General features: G+C 49.2%; 1 protein-coding gene across 2 annotated transcripts in view; it reads right to left on the reverse strand.

Annotated features, from left to right (window-relative positions):
- Positions 1-20,189, reverse strand: part of uroc1 (urocanate hydratase 1) — a 111,332-nt gene that overhangs the window by 62,976 nt on the left and 28,167 nt on the right. For both annotated transcript variants that reach the window (XM_059649698.1, XM_059649699.1), the window contains exons 7-10: positions 20,040-20,106; positions 15,675-15,818; positions 10,743-10,831; positions 3,462-3,524 (exon numbers count right to left, since the gene is read on the reverse strand). In XM_059649698.1, coding sequence (XP_059505681.1) covers positions 3,462-3,524; positions 10,743-10,831; positions 15,675-15,818; positions 20,040-20,106 — 363 coding nt within the window. The remainder of the gene's footprint in view (positions 1-3,461; positions 3,525-10,742; positions 10,832-15,674; positions 15,819-20,039; positions 20,107-20,189) is intronic.

A 20,189-nucleotide genomic window follows, 5' to 3' on the forward strand; every position in this document is an offset into this window, starting at 1 on the left:
ACAGAGATAGGGATGGGGTTACAGAGATTGGGAGGGGGTGTAGGGGCTGGAGGAGGTTACAGAGATAGAGAGGGTGTATAGGGGCTGGAGGAGGTTACAGAGATAGGGAGGGGGTGTAGGGGCTGGAGGGGGTTACAGAGATGGGAAGGGGTGTAGGGGCTGGAGGGGTGACAGAGATAGGGATGGGATTACAGAGATAAGAAGGGGGTCTAGGGGCTGGAGGGGGTTACAGAGATAGGGAGAGGGTTACAGAGATAGGGAGGGGTGTAGGGGCTGGAGGGTGTTACAGAGATAGGGAGGTGTGTAGGGGCTGGAGGGTGTTCAGCGATAGGGAGGGGGTGTAGGGGATGGAGGGGGTTACAGAGTTACAGAGGGGGTGTAGGGGCTGGAGGAGGTTACAGAGATAGGGAGGGGGTGTAGGGGCTGGAGGGAGTTACAGAGATAGGGAGGGGGTGTAGGGCTGGAGGAGGCTACAGAGATAGGGAGGGGGTGTAGGGGGCTGGAGGGGGTTACAGAGATAGGGAGGGGGTGTAGAGGCTGGAGGGGGTTACAGAGATAGGGAGGGCTTGTAGGGGATGGAGGGGGTTACAGAGATACGGAGGGGCTGTAGGGGCTGGAGGGGGTTAGAGAGATAGGAAGGGGTGTAGGGGCTGGAGGGGGTTTCAGAGACAGGGAGGGGGCGTAGGGGCTGGAAGGGGTTACTGAGATAGGGAGGGGGTGTAGGGGCCAGAGGGGGTTACAGAGATAGGGAGGGGGTTACAGAGATAGGGAGGAGGTGTAGGGCCTGGAGGTGGTTACAGAGATAGGGAGGGGGTGTAGGGGCTGGAGGGGGTTACAGAGATAGGGAGGGGCTGTGGGGGCTGGAGGGGGTTACAGAGATAGGGAGGGGGTGTAGGGGCTGGAGGAGGTTAGAGAGTTAGGGAGGGGGTGTAGGGGCTGCAGGGGGTTACAGAGATAGGGAGGGAGTGTAGGGGCTGGAGGGGGTTACAGAGATAGGGAGGGGGTGTAGGGACTGGTGGGGGTTACAGAGATAGGGAGGGCGTATAGGGGCCAGAAGGGGTTACAGAGAAAGGGAGGGGGTGTAGGGGCCAGAGGGGGTTACAGATATAGGGAGGGGGATGTCAGGGCTGGAGGGGGTTACAGAGATAGGGACGGGGTTACAGAGATAGGGAGGGGTGTAGGGGATGGACGGTGTTACAGAGACAGGGAGGGGTTTAGGGGCTGGAGGGGGTTTCAGAGATAGGGAGGGGGTGTAGGGGATGGAGGGGGCTACAGAGATAGGAAGGGGTGTACGGGCTGGAGGGGGTTTCAGAGATAGGGAGGGGGTGTAGGGGCTGGAGGGGGTTACAGAGATAGGGAGGGGTGTAGGGGCTGGAGGGGTGACAGAGATAGGGATGGGATTACAGAGATAAGGAGGGGGTCTGGGGGCTGGAGGGGGTTACAGAGATAGGGAGAGGGTTACAGAGATAGGGAGGTGTGTAGGGGCTGGAGGGGGTTTCAGAGATAGGGAGGGGGTGTAGGGGATGGAGGGGGTTACAGAGTTACAGAGGGAGTGTAGGGGCTGGAGGAGGTTACAGAGATAGAAAGGGGTGTAGGGGCCAGAGGGGGTTACAGAGATAGGGATGGGTTGTAGGTGCTGGAGGAAGTTACAGAGATAGAGATGGTGTGTAGGGGCTGAAGGGGTTTAGAGAGATAGGGAGGGGGTGTCGGGGCTGGAGGGGGTTAGAGAGATAGGGAGGGGGTGTGGGGGCTGTAGGGGGTTAGAGAGGTAGGTAGGGGGTGTAGGGGCTGGAGGGGGTTACAGAGATAGGGAGGGGTGTAGGGGCTGGAGGTGTGACAGAGATAGGGGTGGGGTTACAGAGACTGGGAGGGGGTGTAGGGGCTGGAGGGTGTTAGAGAGATAGGGAGGGGGTGTAGGGGCTGGAGGGGGTTAGATAGATAGGGAGGGTGTGTAGGGGCTGGAGGGGGTTAGAGAGATAGGGAGGGGGTGTAGGGGCTGGAGGGGGTTACAGAGTTAGGGAGGAGTGTAGGGGCTGGAGGGGTGACAGAGATAGGGATGGGGTTACAGAGATTGGGAGGGGGTGTAGGGGCTGGAGGAGTTACAGATTTTGGGAGGGGGTTACAGAGATAGGGAGGGGTGTAGGGGATGGAGGGTGTTACAGAGACAGGGAGGGGTGTAGGGGCTGGAGTGGGTTTCAGAGATAGCGAGGGGGTGTAGGGAATGGAGGGGGTTACAGAGATAGGAAGGGGTGTAGGGGCTGGAGGGGTTTCAGAGATAGGGAGTGGGTGTAGGGGGCTGGAGGGGGTTACAGAGATAGGGAGGGGGTGTAGGGGCTGGAGGGTGTTACAGAGATAGGGAGGGCTGTAGGGGGCTGGAGGAGGTTACAGAGATATGGAGGGGATGTAGGGGCTGGAGGGGGTTACAGAGATATGGAGGGGATGTAGGGGCTGGAGGGGGTTACAGAGATAGGGAGTGGTGTAGGGGGCTGGAGGGGGTTACAGAGATATGGAGGGGGTGTAGGGGCTGGAGGAGGTTACATAGATGGCGAGAGGGTGTAGGGGCCGTAGGAGGTTACAGAGATAGGGAGGGTTTGGGGGCTTGCAAGGAGTGTGACAGAGATGGGGAGTGGTGTAGTGGGTGTAGAGATGATTGGGGAGTGAGGCAGACTGGGCAGGAGTGTGATCAGAGATAATGGGAACTGCAGGTGCTGGAGAAATCGCTACTTGGCCTGTTGTGTTCATCCAGCTTCACACTTTGTTATCTGGGCAGCAGTGTGTTGGAATTGTCCAGTCCAGATCCAACAGTGAGAGAGTTTTGGGTTTCCGCAGGGGATGAGCTTAGACCGGGGTGGGATTGGGTGATAATACAGAGTGGGATAAAGGTGGTCTCACTGATGGCACAAATCTGAGGTTGCAATGTTGTGTTGGGGAAGTGAAACATGACGCTAGCATTGTAAGCACACAGCTGGAAGTTGGCAGCGAGAAGGGGATGGAGTCAGTGGCTTGGGGTCAGTTCCTGTGGTTCTGTGTCTGCCAGTTCTAGCATTCTGTCCATGTGCAACTCATTTGCATTTATATAGCAACTTTCACCACCTCAGGTTATCCTGAACAATTTAAAAAGTAAATGAATCACATCTGAAGTGAGGTCACTGTTGGAATGTAAGAAAACATGGTGACCAATTTGTGCTCAGTGAGATCCCAAAAGCCCTGACATACCTCTCTGCAAGTGAGAAGCATCAATGGAACACAAGTTGTTGTTGTTTTGAAAGAAATTAGCAGCGGATAAATTAATTGCGGATGTAAAGCTGGTAAAAAGGCAAGCTCGCACGTAGAAAGGCAAGAAGGTTATGCTAAACTGTTCTGAATCAATGAAATTCAGAAAGCAAACATTATAAATGACAACCGATAGATCAGAGACCAGAAACTTTCCTCATCTTCAAAACCTAATCTCTGGCACCTACCAGAGGTCCACCACATTACCATGGTAACCAAGACTGAGGGCTGTCTTCTTTAGTCGAGCCTCCCTGAAATTCAGAAAAAGAACAAAAGTTGAGTTCATCAGGTTCAAAAGTTTACGTTTTGGACTTACCTACCGATCTGGTGGGATCGGCTAAAATATACAGTCAGTGGGGAAGGCAGTTTGCTGTATTATATTGTGAGTCTCAGCGGGTGCTGTCCCTTAAAGAGTGCTGTATACAACATGTGACTCTGTAAATACAAAATGTCAGTCTGATAGACTTGTAAGAGAGAACACTCTGGGTCAGTCAGTTCATACTTATATGATGTAATAAGAACAAAATAACCACAATGTTTGTGTAAGTCTGAAGTAGTGCTCCATGTACATGTTCATAAACATAGATGGGGGCAGCCCCAAAACACTCATGCAGCTCAACACCATCCAGGACAAAGCAGTCACTTGGTTGACACCACATCCACAAACATCCCACTCCCTCCACCACCGACGCTCAGTCGCAGCAGTGTGTACTGTCTACAAGATACAGAAATTCACCAAAAATCCTCAGACAGCACCTTCCAAACCCTCGATCACTTCCATCTAGAAGGACAAGGGCAGCAGGTAGATGGGAACACCACCCCCTGCAAGTTCCCCTCCAAGACACTCATCATCCTGACTTGGAAATATATCCCCGTTCCTTCACTGTCACTAGGTCAGAATCCTGGAATTCCCTCCCTAAGGGCATTGTGGGTCAACCTTTAGCAACATAGAAATATATCACTGTCCCTGATTACTTGCCGTACCTGCATACTAACCTTCTGTGACAGTGCACTGGGACACCCAGATCCCTCTGCAGCTCAGGGTTCTGGAACCTCTCCCCATTTAGATAGGATGCTTTGTTTTGATTCTTTCTACCAAAATGAACAATCGCACACTTTCCCATCATACTCCATTTTGAAGATCTTTGCCCATTCACTTGACTTATCTATATCCCGTTGTAGGCTCCTTAAGTCCTGTCCGCAACTTGTAGAGCTGCAGGAGGTTAGACCAATAACTGGTGAGGCTGTGCGGGAATTTAACTGCAAGAAGAAGAGGTTTTAAAAATGTGCTTTACTGGACAGGGAGCTGGTGAAAGTCCACTGAAGGCGATAGATGCACTGGACTTTATGTGAGTTAGGACGCAGGCAGCAGGAAAGTGGAGCTCAGGCCACAATCAGACCTTAGTGAGGGGCACAGCAGGATTGAGGGGCTGAATGGCCCACGCTTGCTTGTATTTTTTGTGAAGTATCTGTTCAGCTGCAGCTTACAAACAGCAGAAGAATGAGAGAGCAGTACAATGGAGAGAAGACAGAGTGAGAGAGAGAGAGGGAGAAAGAAAGAGAGAAGGATGATGGGGATGTAGCTAAAATTAATTTCCATTTAAAGTCATCCACCCAGTTTACATGATCTTCCCATTGAGCTCCCTGGTAGTCAATAATCCCACCATCTACAGAAGGACCTGACTGAGGAAGGGATGAAGCTGAAGAGACACTAGCAAATCAAACAGAGAAGGGGGAAAGGAAACAAGGAGATGGAGAGGGAAAAGGAGAGAAGCAGATAGAGAGAAAAGAGAGGTAACTGACAGTGGCAGAGGCTAAAAGAGAGACCAAATTCACACTATTTCTGAGTCTGCTTGAATTGATGTAGAGAAGCCCCCCACCGTGGGTTCCACTTTATGTGGTTGGAAATAACTAAAGTGAAAGGAACTTATGGGATTCCTTTCACAGCCAACACACAGCAGCAGGTGGATGTTTCACAAAAACATTCCATCTGTCTAATCCACTTTTCCTTCACATCTAACATTAAAGGAATGTTTCAGTCTGCTGCGTTGATTCCAGACATACTGTTGGTATCGCGGGCGCTCCATTGCTGCCTGCCTACAATACCTTTAGCCCAGTTACAAATACCAAGGCATTGCCGGATCAGGGCCCATTATGTGGGAGTGCACGCCATCCCGACGGAGCTAGTGATCATACCACGTGCCAATCTCTGCCTCAGACTCCTGGTTCACGGGTCCATCGTTTCTGGGGACGGTGGGACCAAAACAATTTCCAATGGATTGCACCTGAATTGGAATGGGACCAACGTCCTCCCAGGGATATCTGAGACTGCAGTCCGGAGTGGGATTAAACTGATTTGGTACCAGAATGGAATACAGAGTGGAGGTACACTGGATTGGGGGGTGATGCTGAAACAATTTTTGAAGATGAACCAAGTCAGTTTGGAAGGCAGTGAGAGTACAAGACAAGTAAAAGCAGAATAGTAAAACTGGGTGGCGTGTATCTGAATGCAAGAGGCTTTGTGAATAAGGCGGGTGAGTTGAGGGTTGGTTATCCTTCAGGGATGTGGGATATCACAGGCACACTGTTGAGGTTTGGAAATTCAGTATTCCAGGATCTAGAGTACTTAGTGAAGGGATTTGGTGGTTGCAGGGCAAGGGAGGGGAGGGAACCAACCTAGATCCTGACAGTTATCTGATTTAAAGGCAAGTGTGACGTGCTGTGTTCCAAATGCAATTCAACTGGGTACACTACTCACCCTTAAGCAAAGCACTTCATTCTTACCCTACAGTTAAAATACAAACAAAACAGAAAAGAATTGGTCTAGTCTTTAACTCTTGTGGAAAACTTAATAGAATAATAGATTATTTAACTACTAAACTTACTGTTCCAACATAATAACAATCCCATAAACACACCTTTGGCAAAGACAAATTCAGTGAAGCAGATTGTCTGACATGCGATCCTGGCAGTGGGAAGAGAACCCCAACATTTAGCTATAACAGAGAGCCATGTAACAGTTTCCACAACCAGCTTCAAAACCCCAACAGCTACTGAAAGCTAAACTAAACCCTGGTTCCGTGGGAGCCTGACTCCAACTAGTCATGCTGCTTCTATTTTTCCACTTTTTAACCAAAGCCTCAGCCCCATTTTCTGAAGAAGGGTCCACACCTGAACCATTAGCTTTCTATCTCTCTGATGTTGCCCGGCCTGCTATGTTCATCCTGCTGTATACCTTGTTACATCAGCCCCATAAGCTGTTTACCTTTTTGGCTCTGAATAGATAGCTTCCCACCTATGGCTCAAAACCTCTCCAAATCAAAACAGGACAAAATACGCCTCTTAAAGCAACAGGAGAGATAATATCTTAGAACTGAAGCGATATGGGTCGATCCTAAAAACAAAGAAAGGGTAATCGCTTTGCTGGGGGTGTACTATAGATCCCCAAATAGTCACGGAGAGATAGATCCTCAGACTGCACCTTCCAAACCACAATCACTTCCATCTAGAAGGTCAAGGGCAGCAGATACATGGTAACACCACCATCTGCACATTCCCCTCCAAGCCCCTCCCCATTCTGACTTGGAAATATATCCCTGTTCCTTCACTGTCACTGGGTCAAAATCCTGGAATCCCCTCCCCAAGGGACACTGTGGGTCAATCAGCAGCAGGTGGACTGCAGCGGTTCAAAAAGGCAGCTCACCCCCACCTTCTCAAGGAACAGCCAGGGACGGGCTAAGTTTTGGGCAGCCAATGACATTCCTTAAACGAATAAGAAAAGACATTGGAAGGTGAGGGGTTCCCACGTGACACAAGTCATTGTTGAAGGGAACCTCACTGTGTTTTGTCGAACTGTTGTGTCAAGATCACAGGAGACGTTCACTGATTTCCATAGCCAGCTACTTTGAGACATAAGTTAGGGTTGGAGCTTGGTTTAGGGCCCAGCTTTCCCTGATCCACACCCATTTTTCATGGATGTGTAGCCCAATAAATGGATCCAGCCATCACCCATATACCATCCAAGACCAAAAACAAAGTTGCTGGAAAAGCTCAACAGGTCTGGCAGCATCTGTGGAGGAGAAAACAGAGTTAACGTTTCAGGTCCGGTGACCCTTCCTCAGAATTGGGTTCACTTGGTTAGTAAGGAGGGACTGTCTTATGAGCAGAGGTTGAGGGCCTGTACTCATTGAAGTCTAGAAAAATGAGAGGTAACCTTATTGAAACAGACACCATTCTTAGGGGCTTGACAGGGGAGATGCAGAATAGTTGTTGCCTGTTGTGGAAAAGCCTAGGACCATAAGACCATAAGACCATAAGACATAGGAGTGGACGTAAGGCCATTCGGCCCATCAAGTCCACTCCGCCATTTAAATCATGGCTGATGGGCATTTCAACTCCACTTCCCTGCACTCTCCCCGTAGCCCTTGATTCCTTCTGAGATCAAGAATTTGTCGATCTCTGCCTTGAAGGCCTCCAACGTCCCGGCCTCCACCTCACTCTGTGGCAATGAATTCCACAAGCCCACCACTCTCTGGCTGAAGAAATGTTGTCTCATTTCAGTTTTAAATTTACCCCCTCTAGTTTTAAGGCTGTGCCCACGGGTCCTAGTCTCCCCGCCTAATGGAAACAACTTCCTAGCGTCTACCCCTTCTAAACCATACATTATCTTGTAAGTTTCTATTAGATCTCCCCTCAATCTCCTAAACTCTAATGAGTACAATCCCAGGATCATTAGCTGTTCATCATACGTTAAACCTACCATTCCAGGGATCATCCATGTGAATCTCCGCTGGACACGTTCCAGGGCTAGTATGTCCTTCCTGAGGTGTGGGGCCCAAAATTGGACACAGTATTCTAAATGGGGCCTAACTAGAGCTTTATAAAGCCTCAGAAGCACATCGCTGCTTTTATATTCCAACCCTCTTGAGATAAACGACAACATTACATTCACGTTCTTAATTACGGACTCTACCTGCAAGTTAACCTTTAGAGAATCCTGGGCCAACATTCCCAGATCCCTTTGCACTTCTGATTTGTGAATTTTCTCACCGTTTAGAAAATAGTCCATGCCTGTATTCCTTTTTCCAAAGTGCAAAACCTCACATTTGCTCACATTGAATTTCATCAGCCATTTCCTGGACCACTCTCCTAAACTGTCTAAATCTTTCTGCAGCTTCCCCACCTCCTCAGTACTACCTGCCTGTCCACCTATCTTTGTATCATCGGCAAACTTCACCAGAATGCCCCCAGTCCCTTCATCTAGATCATTAATATATAAGGTGAACAGCTGTGGCCCCGACACTGAACCCTGTGGGACACCACTTGTCACCGGTTGCCATTCCGAAAAAGAGCCTTTTATCCCAACTCTCTGCCTTCTGTCAGACAACCAATCCTCAATCCAAGCCAGTAGCTCACCTCAAACACCATGGGCCCTCAGAGGTCATAATCTCAGAATGAGGTGTTGATGAGGAAGAATTTCTTCTGTCCACAGGGAGTGAATCTTTGGAATTCTTTACCACAGAGGGCTGTCGGGGCTGGGTCATTTAGTATATTCAAGGCGGAGTTGGACAGAATTTAATCAGTAAGGGAATCGAGGGTTATGGGGAAAAGGCAGGAAGGTGGAGTTGAGGATGATCGGATTAGCCTTGATCTTATTGAATGATGGAATAGATTTGATGGGCTGAATAGCCTATTTCTGCTCCGATGTCTTGGAACAGGTAATGGCCACGGAGCGTGAAAGGATTGAAAGTTGACGGCAGGTTTGAATTTAAACGTGTTCAGATTGAGAAGCTAATGGCTATGGGGCTGATTCGTTCATTAATACGAGGCCAGTTGCCAGTTTAAAAGGGGCTCTTCTATTGGCTGCTCCAAACCCCACTTTCGGTGTGAAGTAATATTTTATGTAAATGAGTGTCATGTGACATACGAGACCCCTCCCCACCCTTGGCTACCATATTGTAATCCATTATGAACTCTCCAACTGGTTTCACTGGCAAAGTGGAATCAAACACCCAACAGTGATCAACAGTGATCAACAGTGATCAACAATGATCAACAATGAGAAAGCTCCAGCTCTGAGCAACACAAACACAAATCCAATCAACCAAGAGGCTGCAATGACCTTGTTTGCAGTCCACGGTGTCAAGGATGGGAAGTGAGGTCAGAGGGATGAGGTGGAACTGGGACTGAGCAGATGTAGGGAGGAAGGTTTGGGATATGGGGGAGCGCGGGTTTGGGTATGCTTGGGGAAGGTTGATTTGGGAATATGTGAGAAGGCTCATTTGGGATTATGGGTTAAGAATGAATCTGGGAATTTTTAATTTCACGTTCACTCATGGTATGTGGGCATTGCTGGCCTGGCCCAGCATTTATTGCCCATCCCTAGGTTACCTTTGAGAAGGTGGAGGTGAGCTACCTTCTTGAGCTGAGATAATAGGAACGCAGATACTGGAGAATCTGAGACAACAAGGTGTAGAGCTGGATGAACACAGCAGCTGATGAAGGGTCTAGGCCCGAAATGTCAGCTTTCCTGCTCCTCTGATGCTGCTTGGCCTGTTGTGTTCATCCAGCTCCACACCTTGTTATCTCTGCCTTCTCGAATTGCTGCATTCCTCCTGCTATGGGTTGACCCACAATGCCCTTAGGGAGGAAATTCCAGGTTTTTGACCCAGTGAATTAGGGGAGGGTGGGATGGGGGATAATGGGGGAGGGTTGGATTGGGAGTCATAAGGGAGAGTAGAATTCGGAATATGGGGCAGAGTGTGATTGGTGGGTATGGGGGAGGTTGGGATTGGGGGGTATGGAGAAGGGTGGAATTAGGGGACATGGGGGAGAGTGGGACTGGGGGATAAGGGGGAGGGTGTGATTGAGGGACATGGGGAGAGTAGAATTGAGGGACATGTAGGAGGGTGGGATTGAGGGATATCGGGGAGGGTGGGATTGAGGGACATGGGGAGAGTAGAATTGAGGGACATGTAGGAGGGTGGGATTGAGGGATATGGGGGAGGGTGGGATTGAGGGATATGGGGGAGGGTAGGATTGGGGGATATGGGGGAGAGTGGGATTGGGGGATATGGGGAAGAGTGGGATTGGGGGATATGAGGGAGAGTGGGATTGCTGGGTATGGGGGAGAGTGTGATTGGGGGATATAGGGGAGAATGGGATTGCTGGGTATGGGTGAGAGTGGGATTGGGGGATAAGGGGGAGGTGGGTTTGGGGGACATGGGGGAGGGTAGGATTGGGGGACATGGGGGCAGATGGGTAATGAGGAATATGAGGGAGAGTGGAATTGGGGGATAAGGGGGAGAATGGGATTGCTGGGTATGAGGGAGAGTGGCATTGGGGGATAAGGGGGAGGTGGGGTTGGGGGACATGGGGGCAGATGGAAATTGAGGGATATGAGGGAGGATGGGTCTGAGAGACATGCTGAGACAGTGCAAAAAGACGATACTGGGAGAAGGAGTGTGTACCTGATCTGAGCGACACACTGGTCCAAGCTGTTGCTAATTTGCATGAGCCAGCCTTGCTGCTGTCGCTTAGTCAGAGCTGCCTCATCGACCTGAAAATGAAAGGTTAAAGTTTAGGGTCAATTTGTCAGATTGCCTTCAGACAATCAAATAGATCTACTGAGATCCAATGGATCCCTATTAAAAGGGAGCCTTTTTTATGTTGATTTTTCTGAATCTCCTGACCAGGTCAACCACACACAGTTCCCAATGGTTTTCAGCTAACCCCTGCTTGTTGGGGTTTGTGTTTTAGAACAGGAGCCGACACTAAATCCAGATGCTGGAAATCTGAAATAAATCCAGGAGGGCATTCTGGAAAACCTGAGCAGGTCTGGCAGTGTCTGAGGAGAGAGGAATGGGTAAGGTTTCAGCTCAATGAGCTTCAGTCAGGGCAGGGGAATAGGAGTGAGGTAATGGGGACAGGGAAAGGGTAGCAGAGAAAATAAATCTGAAAGGAAGATGAGAGAGAAGACAAGAGAGAGTGAAGGTCAGAAAGGAAGTTGGAGGAGTGTGGAGTACTCAATCAAAACTCAGTAAAGCCCCTCTGCTCTTGACACTTTGTAGTTCTCTGGACCCATCATTAGCAGCAGAGACACGGTGGGCTAAATAATCTCCTTGTGTGCTATAATCCTCATGTGTTTCTGTGAAACTCTGCCCCGGGTTTCCCTGGGCATCTCTGTTCATGGCCATTCATTGGCATCTAGGGGCTATCAGTACAAGACAATGACTGGAACAATCCAAGCCGAAATGTGAAGGAATTCTTTTCATGCTGACACTGGGGAGACTGTGAACCCACTCCAACAAGGTGTTCTGAGGAAGGGTCACCAGACCCGTAACGCTAACTCTGTTTTCTCCTTCACAGATGCTGCCAGACCTGCTGAGCTTTTCCAGCAACTTTGTTTTTGTTACAGAATTCTTCCAGTGCTGAGTTTGACCATTCGGCCCATTGTTTTGGAGCTGGTTCTTCTATTTGCTCGTACATCTCACCTGCTTTCACTCCACACAGCCTTCCGTTTCGACTAAAAATCCCAATTGCTCCTGAATGGCCCAATTGAACTCACTCCCACTACACTCCCAGGCAGTGAGGTCTGGAACCCAACTGCACACCGCTTCAAAAACATCACAGAATCACAAAATTGTTACTGTACAGAAGGAGGCTATTCAGCCCATCATGTTGGTGTGTTCACAGCCCAGTGGACCCGTGTTGGTGTGTTCACTGCCCCGTGGACACGTGTTGGTGTGTTCACTGCCCCGTGGACACGTGTTAGTGTGTTCACTGCCCCGTGGACACGTGTTAGTGTGTTCACTGCCCCGTGGACACGTGTTGGTGTGTTCACTGCCCCGTGGACACGTGTTAGTGTGTTCACTGCCCCGTGGACCCGTGTTAGTGTGTTCACTGCCCCGTGGACACGTGTTGGTGTGTTCACTGCCCCGTGGACACGTGTTAGTGTGTTCACTGCCCCGCGGACACATGTTGGTGTGTTCACTGCCCCGTGGACACGTGTTGGTGTGTTCACTGCCCCGTGGACACATGTTAGTGTGTTCACTGCCCCGTGGACACGTGTTGGTGTGTTCACTGCCCCGTGGACACGTGCTAGTGTGTTCACTGCCCCGTGGACACGTGTTGGTGTGTTCACTGCCCCGTGGACACGTGTTAGTGTGTTCACTGCCCCGTGGACACGTGTTGGTGTGTTCACTGCCCCGTGGACCCGTGCTGGTGTGTTCACGGGCCCGTGCTGGTGTGTTCACAGCCCCATGGGCCCGTGTCGATGTGTTCACAGCCCAGTGGGCCCGTGTCGGTGTGTTCGCGGCCCCGTGGACACGTGTTAGTGTGTTCGCAGCTGGAGTCAAGGGAACACAGGCCTCTTCTTTCTCACCTGTCCTGATAAATGAACCCATTTAACCTCAGTATCACCGTGGGGAATCTGCCCTGCTCCTTCTCTGGGTCAGTATCTTTCCTTATCCATGGGGAACAGAAATGAACCCAATTCCTCCCAATGGAGCCTGACCCTGTCTCTGCATCAATGGGGCTGTGACTCCAAACTACCCCCACACTACACCCACAGTGCCAACACACCCCTCCCACTTCCGCCCACACCCCTCCCACGCTGCCCCACACTCACCCCACACCCCTCCCACACTGCTGACATACTCCTCCCACACTCCTCCCACACTCGCCCCACACTCCTGACACACTACCCTTACACTCCTCCCACGGTCCTCCCACGGTCCTCCCACACTACCCCTACACTTCCCCCGACTACTTCCGCACTCCTCCCACACTCTCCCTGCACAACCCCCACACTTCTCTCACACTACTCCCGCACTCCTCCCCGTCGCACTGCCCCCCCAACTCCCACCCACACTACTCCCACATTACTCTGACATTACTCCAACACCACTCAATCATTCCTCCAACATTAGTCCAACATTACGCTTAAATTACTCCACATTTCTCCATATTACTCTGACATTACTCTAACATTACTCCCACATTACTGCAATATTACTCCATGCCAGCACATTTCAGCAGCTTGGTGTTGGAAGCCCAATAATCAGTTGATTCCTGGGGCTGAGAGAATTCCTTTCTCTAATATTAATGGGGCTTTCGTGATGTGAAACAGACTGGCAAAACGAGAAGGATCATGTTTGCCACAATTCATCTCACATTCCAACAGCCAAACAAAATCAACTTGCTTTCTCAATCAACATGTTGCCAATGAGAAGTAGCATTTTCTGGAACCTTCACTGACTGGAGTGTTCTGTCTCTAAGCTGCCAACATTAACCAAACCTCAGCCACAGGCAAGCTGCTAGCTAAGGGTCTCTGGTTACCCTGCCTTCCGTTTGAAAGGACCATCCTTCATTAACACCTGTAGGAGGTGGCCTTACGTCAAACGCTGACTATTTTTTATGTTCTCTTTCCCTCGCAGCGAAGGTAACTGTTGGCCATGATGTAAGAATCTGTGCGCTTGTTGTTGATTTTCAGGCGAGCTGGGGCAGTGCAGGGAACATGCTTGTACAGTCTTGCCCTGCGGTTTTTTCAGGAGTGAATGGGTATCTTGTGCCTTACTGCCAGACGCAGCTCAATGATCCTTATCTTCCCTCCCATAAAGACAACACTGCTCTGCTTCAGTTGCAGAAGAGCATTCTCAAAACTTGGCCAAAATCTTTTCCACCCTAGAGCCAAATACCTTTACCCTGAAGAGCCAAAAACATAAAGACCACGCCTAGGACTTGCTGAGATTATCGGTTTGATCATTTTCTGTTGCTGGGATGTGAGAGTGACTGACAAGGTCAGTATTTCACTTTCTACATGGTGAAGAAGTGCTGATCATCACAGATACCAGGCTCCAGCCAATTCAATTCACTCCACAAAGTACCAGAGGCACTGGTTACTATAAAGACTTGTACTCCAGAACTTGCCACTCCCCGAGCCAAGCGATTACCTAATAATGTAGAAAATTGCCCAAGTATTTAAAAAAGGACAAATCCAACCCGGCCAATTACCGCCCCGTCAGTCTCCTCTCGATCATCAGTAAAGTGATGGAAGGTGTCAGTAACAGTGCTAGCAAGCAGCACCTGCTCAGCAATAACCTGCTCAGTGACGCCCAGTTTGGGTTCCACCAGGGCCATTCAGCTCCTGACCTCATTACAGCCTCGGTTCAAACATGGACAAAAGAGCTGACTGCCAGAGGGTCGGGTGAGAGTGACAGTCCCGACATCAAGGCTGCATTCGACCAGGTGTGGCATCAAGAAACCCTGGCAAAATGGAGTCAATAGGTATTGGGGGGAAACCCTCTGCTGGTTGGAGTCATACCTGACACATGGGAAGATGGTTGTGGTTGTCAGAGGTCAATTGTCTTAGCTCCAGGACATCTCTACAAGGCACAAGTCAGGAGTGTGATGGAATACTCCCCACTTGCCTGGATGGGTGCAGCCCCAACAACACTCAAGAAGCTCGACACCATCCAGGACAAAGCAACCGCTTGATTGCCCTTGTCTTTCCAGTTGTTGTGCTTGTGGGCTTGGAAGGTGCTGTCTGAGGATCTTTGGTGAATTTCTGCAGTGCATCTTGTAGGTGGTACACACGGGTTGCTGCTGAGCATCGGTGGTGGAGGGAGTGGGATGTTTGTGGATGTGGTACCAATCAAGCTGCTGCTTTGTCCTGGATGGTGTTGAGCTTCTTGAGTGTTGTTGGGGCTGTCCCCATCCAGGCAAGTGGGGAGTATTCCATCACACTCCTGACTTGTGCCTTGTAGATGGTGGGCAGGCTTCGGGAAGTCACGAAGTGTATTGGTCCCCCGAGTATCCCGAGCCTCTGACCTGCTTTTGCTACCACTGTGTTTATGTGGTGAGTCCAATTGAGTTTCTGGTTAATGTTAATCACCAGAATGTTGATAGTGAGTGATTCAATGATGGTTACACCATCGAATATCCAGAAATAACATCAGGTTCTCTCACAACAAAACAATGTTGCTGGAAAAGCATCTGTGATGAAAGAAAACAGAGCTAATGTTTTGGGTCCAGTGACCCTTCCTCAGAACTCAAATTGTCTCATGTTGGAGATGGTCATTGCCTGGTATTTGTGTGGTGTGAATATCATTTGTCATTTCTCAACCTGAATGTTCTTCAGGTCTTGCTACACATAGGGGTCTGGATTGCTTCAGCGGCTGAAAACCTGAACAGAACTGAACTTGGTGCAATCATTAGCAAACAGGCCCATTCTGAATCCATGATGAAAGGTCATTGTAGGGAGCTCATCGGAGAGATGGACGGTGCAGCACTGCACAGGAGAGAAACTTTCCCAGCTGTCTGTCCCTCTCTGTTTTCTTGCTGTGATCTGAGAGCAGCTTTAACGCTATTTGGTCGCGGTGACCTGTGGAAATTAGACTTACCTCCGCAATCACTGCCACACAGCCAATGATAGCAGCTGCTTTAGCCTGGGCCCCACTCATCCCACCTAGTCCCGATGTCACAAACACTTTGCCGCTGAGATCGTCCAGCCCCAGGTAGCGACGGCCCGCGTTCAGTACAGTCAGCTGCAAAACACAAACACACAGTGACTTGAGACCATCCACACTCACTCAGGATGGGGCTGTGCTCATGACTTCGGAGCTTGTGCTATAAAATGGTGCAATGGTTCAGTCACTGGTCTGGTAGCGCACTAAACTGAGATAATGTTCTACTGAGATAACAAAGTGTGGAGCTGGATGAACACAACAGGCCAAGCAGCTTCTCAGGAGCACAAAAGCTGACGTTTCGGGATGAAGGGTCTAGGCCTGAAACGTCAGCTTTTGTGCTCCTGAGATGCTGCTTGGCCTGCTGAGTTCATCCTGCTCCACACTTTGTTATCTTGGATTCTCCAGCATCTGCAGCTCCCATTATCTCTAATGTTCTACTGATATGGTTCAGGACGCCTCATCAAATCTAAATTCAAAACATCAAGTAGGGAGGGAGCGCTGCACTGTCAGAGTGTCAGTACTGAGGGAGTGCCACACTGTCAGGGGGTCAGTGTTGAGGGAGTGCCGCACTGTCGGAGCGTCAGTACTGAGGGAGCGCCGCACTGTCGGGGGGTCAGTGCTGAGGGAGTGCCGCACTGTCGGAGGGTCAGTACTGAGGGAGCGCCGCACTGTCAGAGGGTCAGTACTGAGGGAGCGCCGCACTGTTGGAGGGTCAGTACTGAGGCAGTGCTGCACTGTCGGAGGGTCAGTGCTGAGGGAGCGCCGCACTGTCGGAGGGTCAGTGCTGAGGGAGTGCCGCAGTGTCGGAGGGTCAGTGCTGAGGGAGCGCCGCACTGTCGGAGGGTCAGTGCTGAGGGAGTGCTGCACTGTCGGACGGTCAGTACTGAGGGAGTGCCGCACTGTTGGGTCAATATTTCTAAAACAAATGAAGTGGTTATTTGCAGGAGCTTGCTGTTTGCTAATTGGTTGCTGTGTTTTCTGTGTTAAAGTAGTAAATTTCAATGGCCCTTCATTCATTGTGAAGCGCTTCAGAACAAACTGAAGTAATACAAGGTGCTAGAGGTGGAGACTTCAATTTTGTCAATTTGATCACTTCAATCAGTCCCAGCTCCTCCAAATCCCTCTCACTTTCAGTTGTTTTGTTCTTAAATGGTTTATTATCCGCTCTTCTCTGTGCAGGGTTTATTTAATAACTCACTTTCACCTGACTGAATGCCGTCTGGTTTGCCTGGTTTTGCCTGATAGATGCATTTGGGACATTTAAGTGACTCTTGGGTAGACACATGGAGGATAGTAAAATGTAGTGTATGCAGGGTCGTTTGATTCTTGAGTAGGATAATAGGTCGGCACAACAGTGTGGGCCGAAGGGCCTGTACTGTGCTGTACTGTTCTATGTTCTATGTTCTAGAAGTGATGGAAAGCAGCGCTGTGACAGTAATAGAGTGGCAACGTGACAGCCTGCAGCTCCTGAGGTTACTCCCTGTTGAGGAAAAGGTGCCTGTTTGATCGCACATTGTTGTTACCTGAAGACAATGACTCCTCATAAAAATAAAGATAAGCAGATGTAACAGCAACTTAACAACACATGCCTCTAATAAGCAGCCCCACAAATAATACCACTTCATCTGCACAAAAATAAAACCCAAGAGCTGCAGATGCTGGAAATCAAGATGAAAAACTGCAATTGCTGGAAAACCTCAGCAGGTCTGGCAATGCCTGTGGAGAGAAAGAGGCGTTTAGGTTTCAGGTCCAGTGCCCTTCAGAACTTAGTTCCTGAAGGTTTACCTTCAGCTTGAAAGAACAGAGGGAGCTTTACTCTGTATCTAACTCCATGCTGTCCCTGTCCTGGGAGTGTTTGATGGGGGACAGTGTAAAGGGAGCTTTACTCTGTATCTAACTCCATGCTGTCCCTGTCCTGGGAGTGTTTGATGGGGGACAGTGTAAAGGGAGCTTTACTCTGTATCTAACTCCATGCTGTCCCTGTCCTGGGAGTGTTTGATGGGGGACAGTGTAAAGGGAGCTTTACTCTGTATCTAACTCCATGCTGTGCCTGTCCTGGGAGTGTTTGATGGGGGACAGTGTAGAGGGAGCTTTACTCTGTATCTAACTCCATGCTGTCCCTGTCCTGGGAGTGTTTGATGGGGGACTGTGTAGAGGGAGCTTTACTCTATATCTAACCTTGTGCCATACCTGTCCCTGGGAGTGTTTGTTGCGGGACTGTGTAAAGGGAGCTTTACTCTGTATCTAACTCCATGCTGTCCCTGTCCTGGGAGTGTTTGATGGGGGACAGTGTAAAGGGAGTTTTACTCTGTATCTAACTCAATGTCAATGCTGTGCTTGTCTTGGGAGTGTTTGATGGGGGACAGTGTAGAGGGAGCTTTACTCTGTATCTAACTCCATGCTGTCCCTATCCTGGGAGTGTTTGATGGGGGACTGTGTAGAGAGAGCTTTACTCTATATCTAACCTTGTGCCGTACCTGTCCCTGGGAGTGTTTGTTGCGGGACTGTGTAGAGGAAGCTTTACTCTGTATCTAACCCCCGCTGTCCCTGTCCTGGAAGTGTTTGATGGGCAGTGTAGAGAGAGCTTTACTCTGTATCTAACTCAATGTTGCCCCTGCTCGAAGGCTCAAAGGGCACGCTCAACCATGAAGTACTTAATTCCTGAGGGTGTGGATCAGAGCCATGTATTGGTTCAGAGTGGTTCAGCAGGTCATGATGCCTTCCCGAAAGGATGGTTGTAAACTAGTTGGGTTTTTTTACAACAATCCCCTACCTCCATTGTCAGTTTCACTGTTTTCAGGTTTTGTTTCAAAGTTGAGCTCAGCTTCTCAAATTGTCCCGCGAGATTTTAACTCCGCTTCCCTGCGTGCTCCAGCCTCGATCTCCCAGGGCGCTTAGCTGGGTTAGCATCAAGAACACAATGCTGCAGCTTCCCACAAAATACTCAACCCTCCAGCAAAACCCAATCACCTGCATCACCACACTGACTGCAAAACTTTTTTGAACTCTCACAGCCAAAGGAGAACCTGTGTTTGAATCCCATCACAGCAGCTTGAATTAAAATTAAAAATCTAGGAAGAAGAGTCTAATGATGACCATGAATCAATTGTCAATTCTCGGGAAAAACCCATCTGGTTAACTCATGTCCTTTAGGGAGGGAAACTGCCATCCTTACCTGGTCTGGCCTCCATGTGACTCCAGACCCACAGCAATGTAGTTGACTCCTAACTGACCTCTGGGCAATTAGGGATGGGTGATAAATGTTGCCTGGCCAGCAACACCCTCATCCCATGAATGAATTTTTTTTAAAAATTATCGTCCATCAGAACATTCAATTAAATCATGATTGATTTGGTTATCTCAGCATTATAGAATTTACATTAGCCCAGCACCTGCCCCTGAAATAAAACCCACCACCTCTGATTTGAAAACTCCAGCTTTTCTGAAATTGTTCCAGATTCCCATTCCAGTGTGAGGAAGTGTTTCCCAACACCAGACCCGAATGGCCCGGCATAAGTTTTCCCGGTCTGGCCTGAACTCCACGCACCCCAGAAGAAAGAGTTTCTCTGAGGGGTGGGGAAGTTGGAATTTTACCCCAAGACAAACTGATAGAATGAGGCATGGTAAGCAGCCACAGGGCACAATGGGGCTTTCGTCATCTCTCCTGTATATATCTCTCTCTTTAGTCATCTCTCTTGTATCTCTCTCTCTTTAGTCATCTTTCTTGTATATCTCTCTCTCTCTTTAGTAATCGCTCTGGTATATATATCTCTCTCTCTTTAGTCAACACTCTTGTATATCTCTCTTTCTTTAGTCAACTCCCTTGTATACCTCTCTCTCTCTTTAGTCATCTCTTTGGTATATATCTCTCTCTCTTTAGTCATCTCTCTTGTATATCTCTCTTTCCTTAGTCATCTCCCTTGTATATCTCTCTCTCTCTTTAGCCAAGTCTCTAAACTATGTATAGCTTAGGGGTAACCGCTCCACTATCTTGGGGTAAGGTGAGGAGGCAAGGTTTCTGAGAGCTACTGTAGCTGTTATAGGGGATTGAAGGCCAACTTTTAGCTTTATTCTGCCCCACATGTTAGTCAGCTGTCCAACTGCACTAACTGATGCCCTTCAACAGAACAAAATTACACCAAATTTGGCAGGATCTATATGGTGCCCAGGAAGGGTTTCAAAGTGCTTTCTAGGAGTAATTATCAAATACAGTCTCCCATCAAACTACTTAAGGAAGTATTTGGAGAGTTGTCCAAATGCTTTGCCAGGAATGTGAATGTGAAGAAGTAGCAATATTACCACAGTGCCATGCACAATCCCCTGTGGGCCAATGTAACAGTAGCTTCCTGCTGTCATCTGTCCATACCTGAAACAAACCAAACAAATTCCTGAATTAGGAATTGAATCAGAGTGAAAGAGTTTACTGGGAGCTATAGGTGTAATGGGGCA

Source organism: Stegostoma tigrinum, chromosome 11 (assembly GCF_030684315.1).
Source record: "Stegostoma tigrinum isolate sSteTig4 chromosome 11, sSteTig4.hap1, whole genome shotgun sequence".
Taxonomy (NCBI): Eukaryota; Metazoa; Chordata; class Chondrichthyes; order Orectolobiformes; family Stegostomatidae; genus Stegostoma; species Stegostoma tigrinum.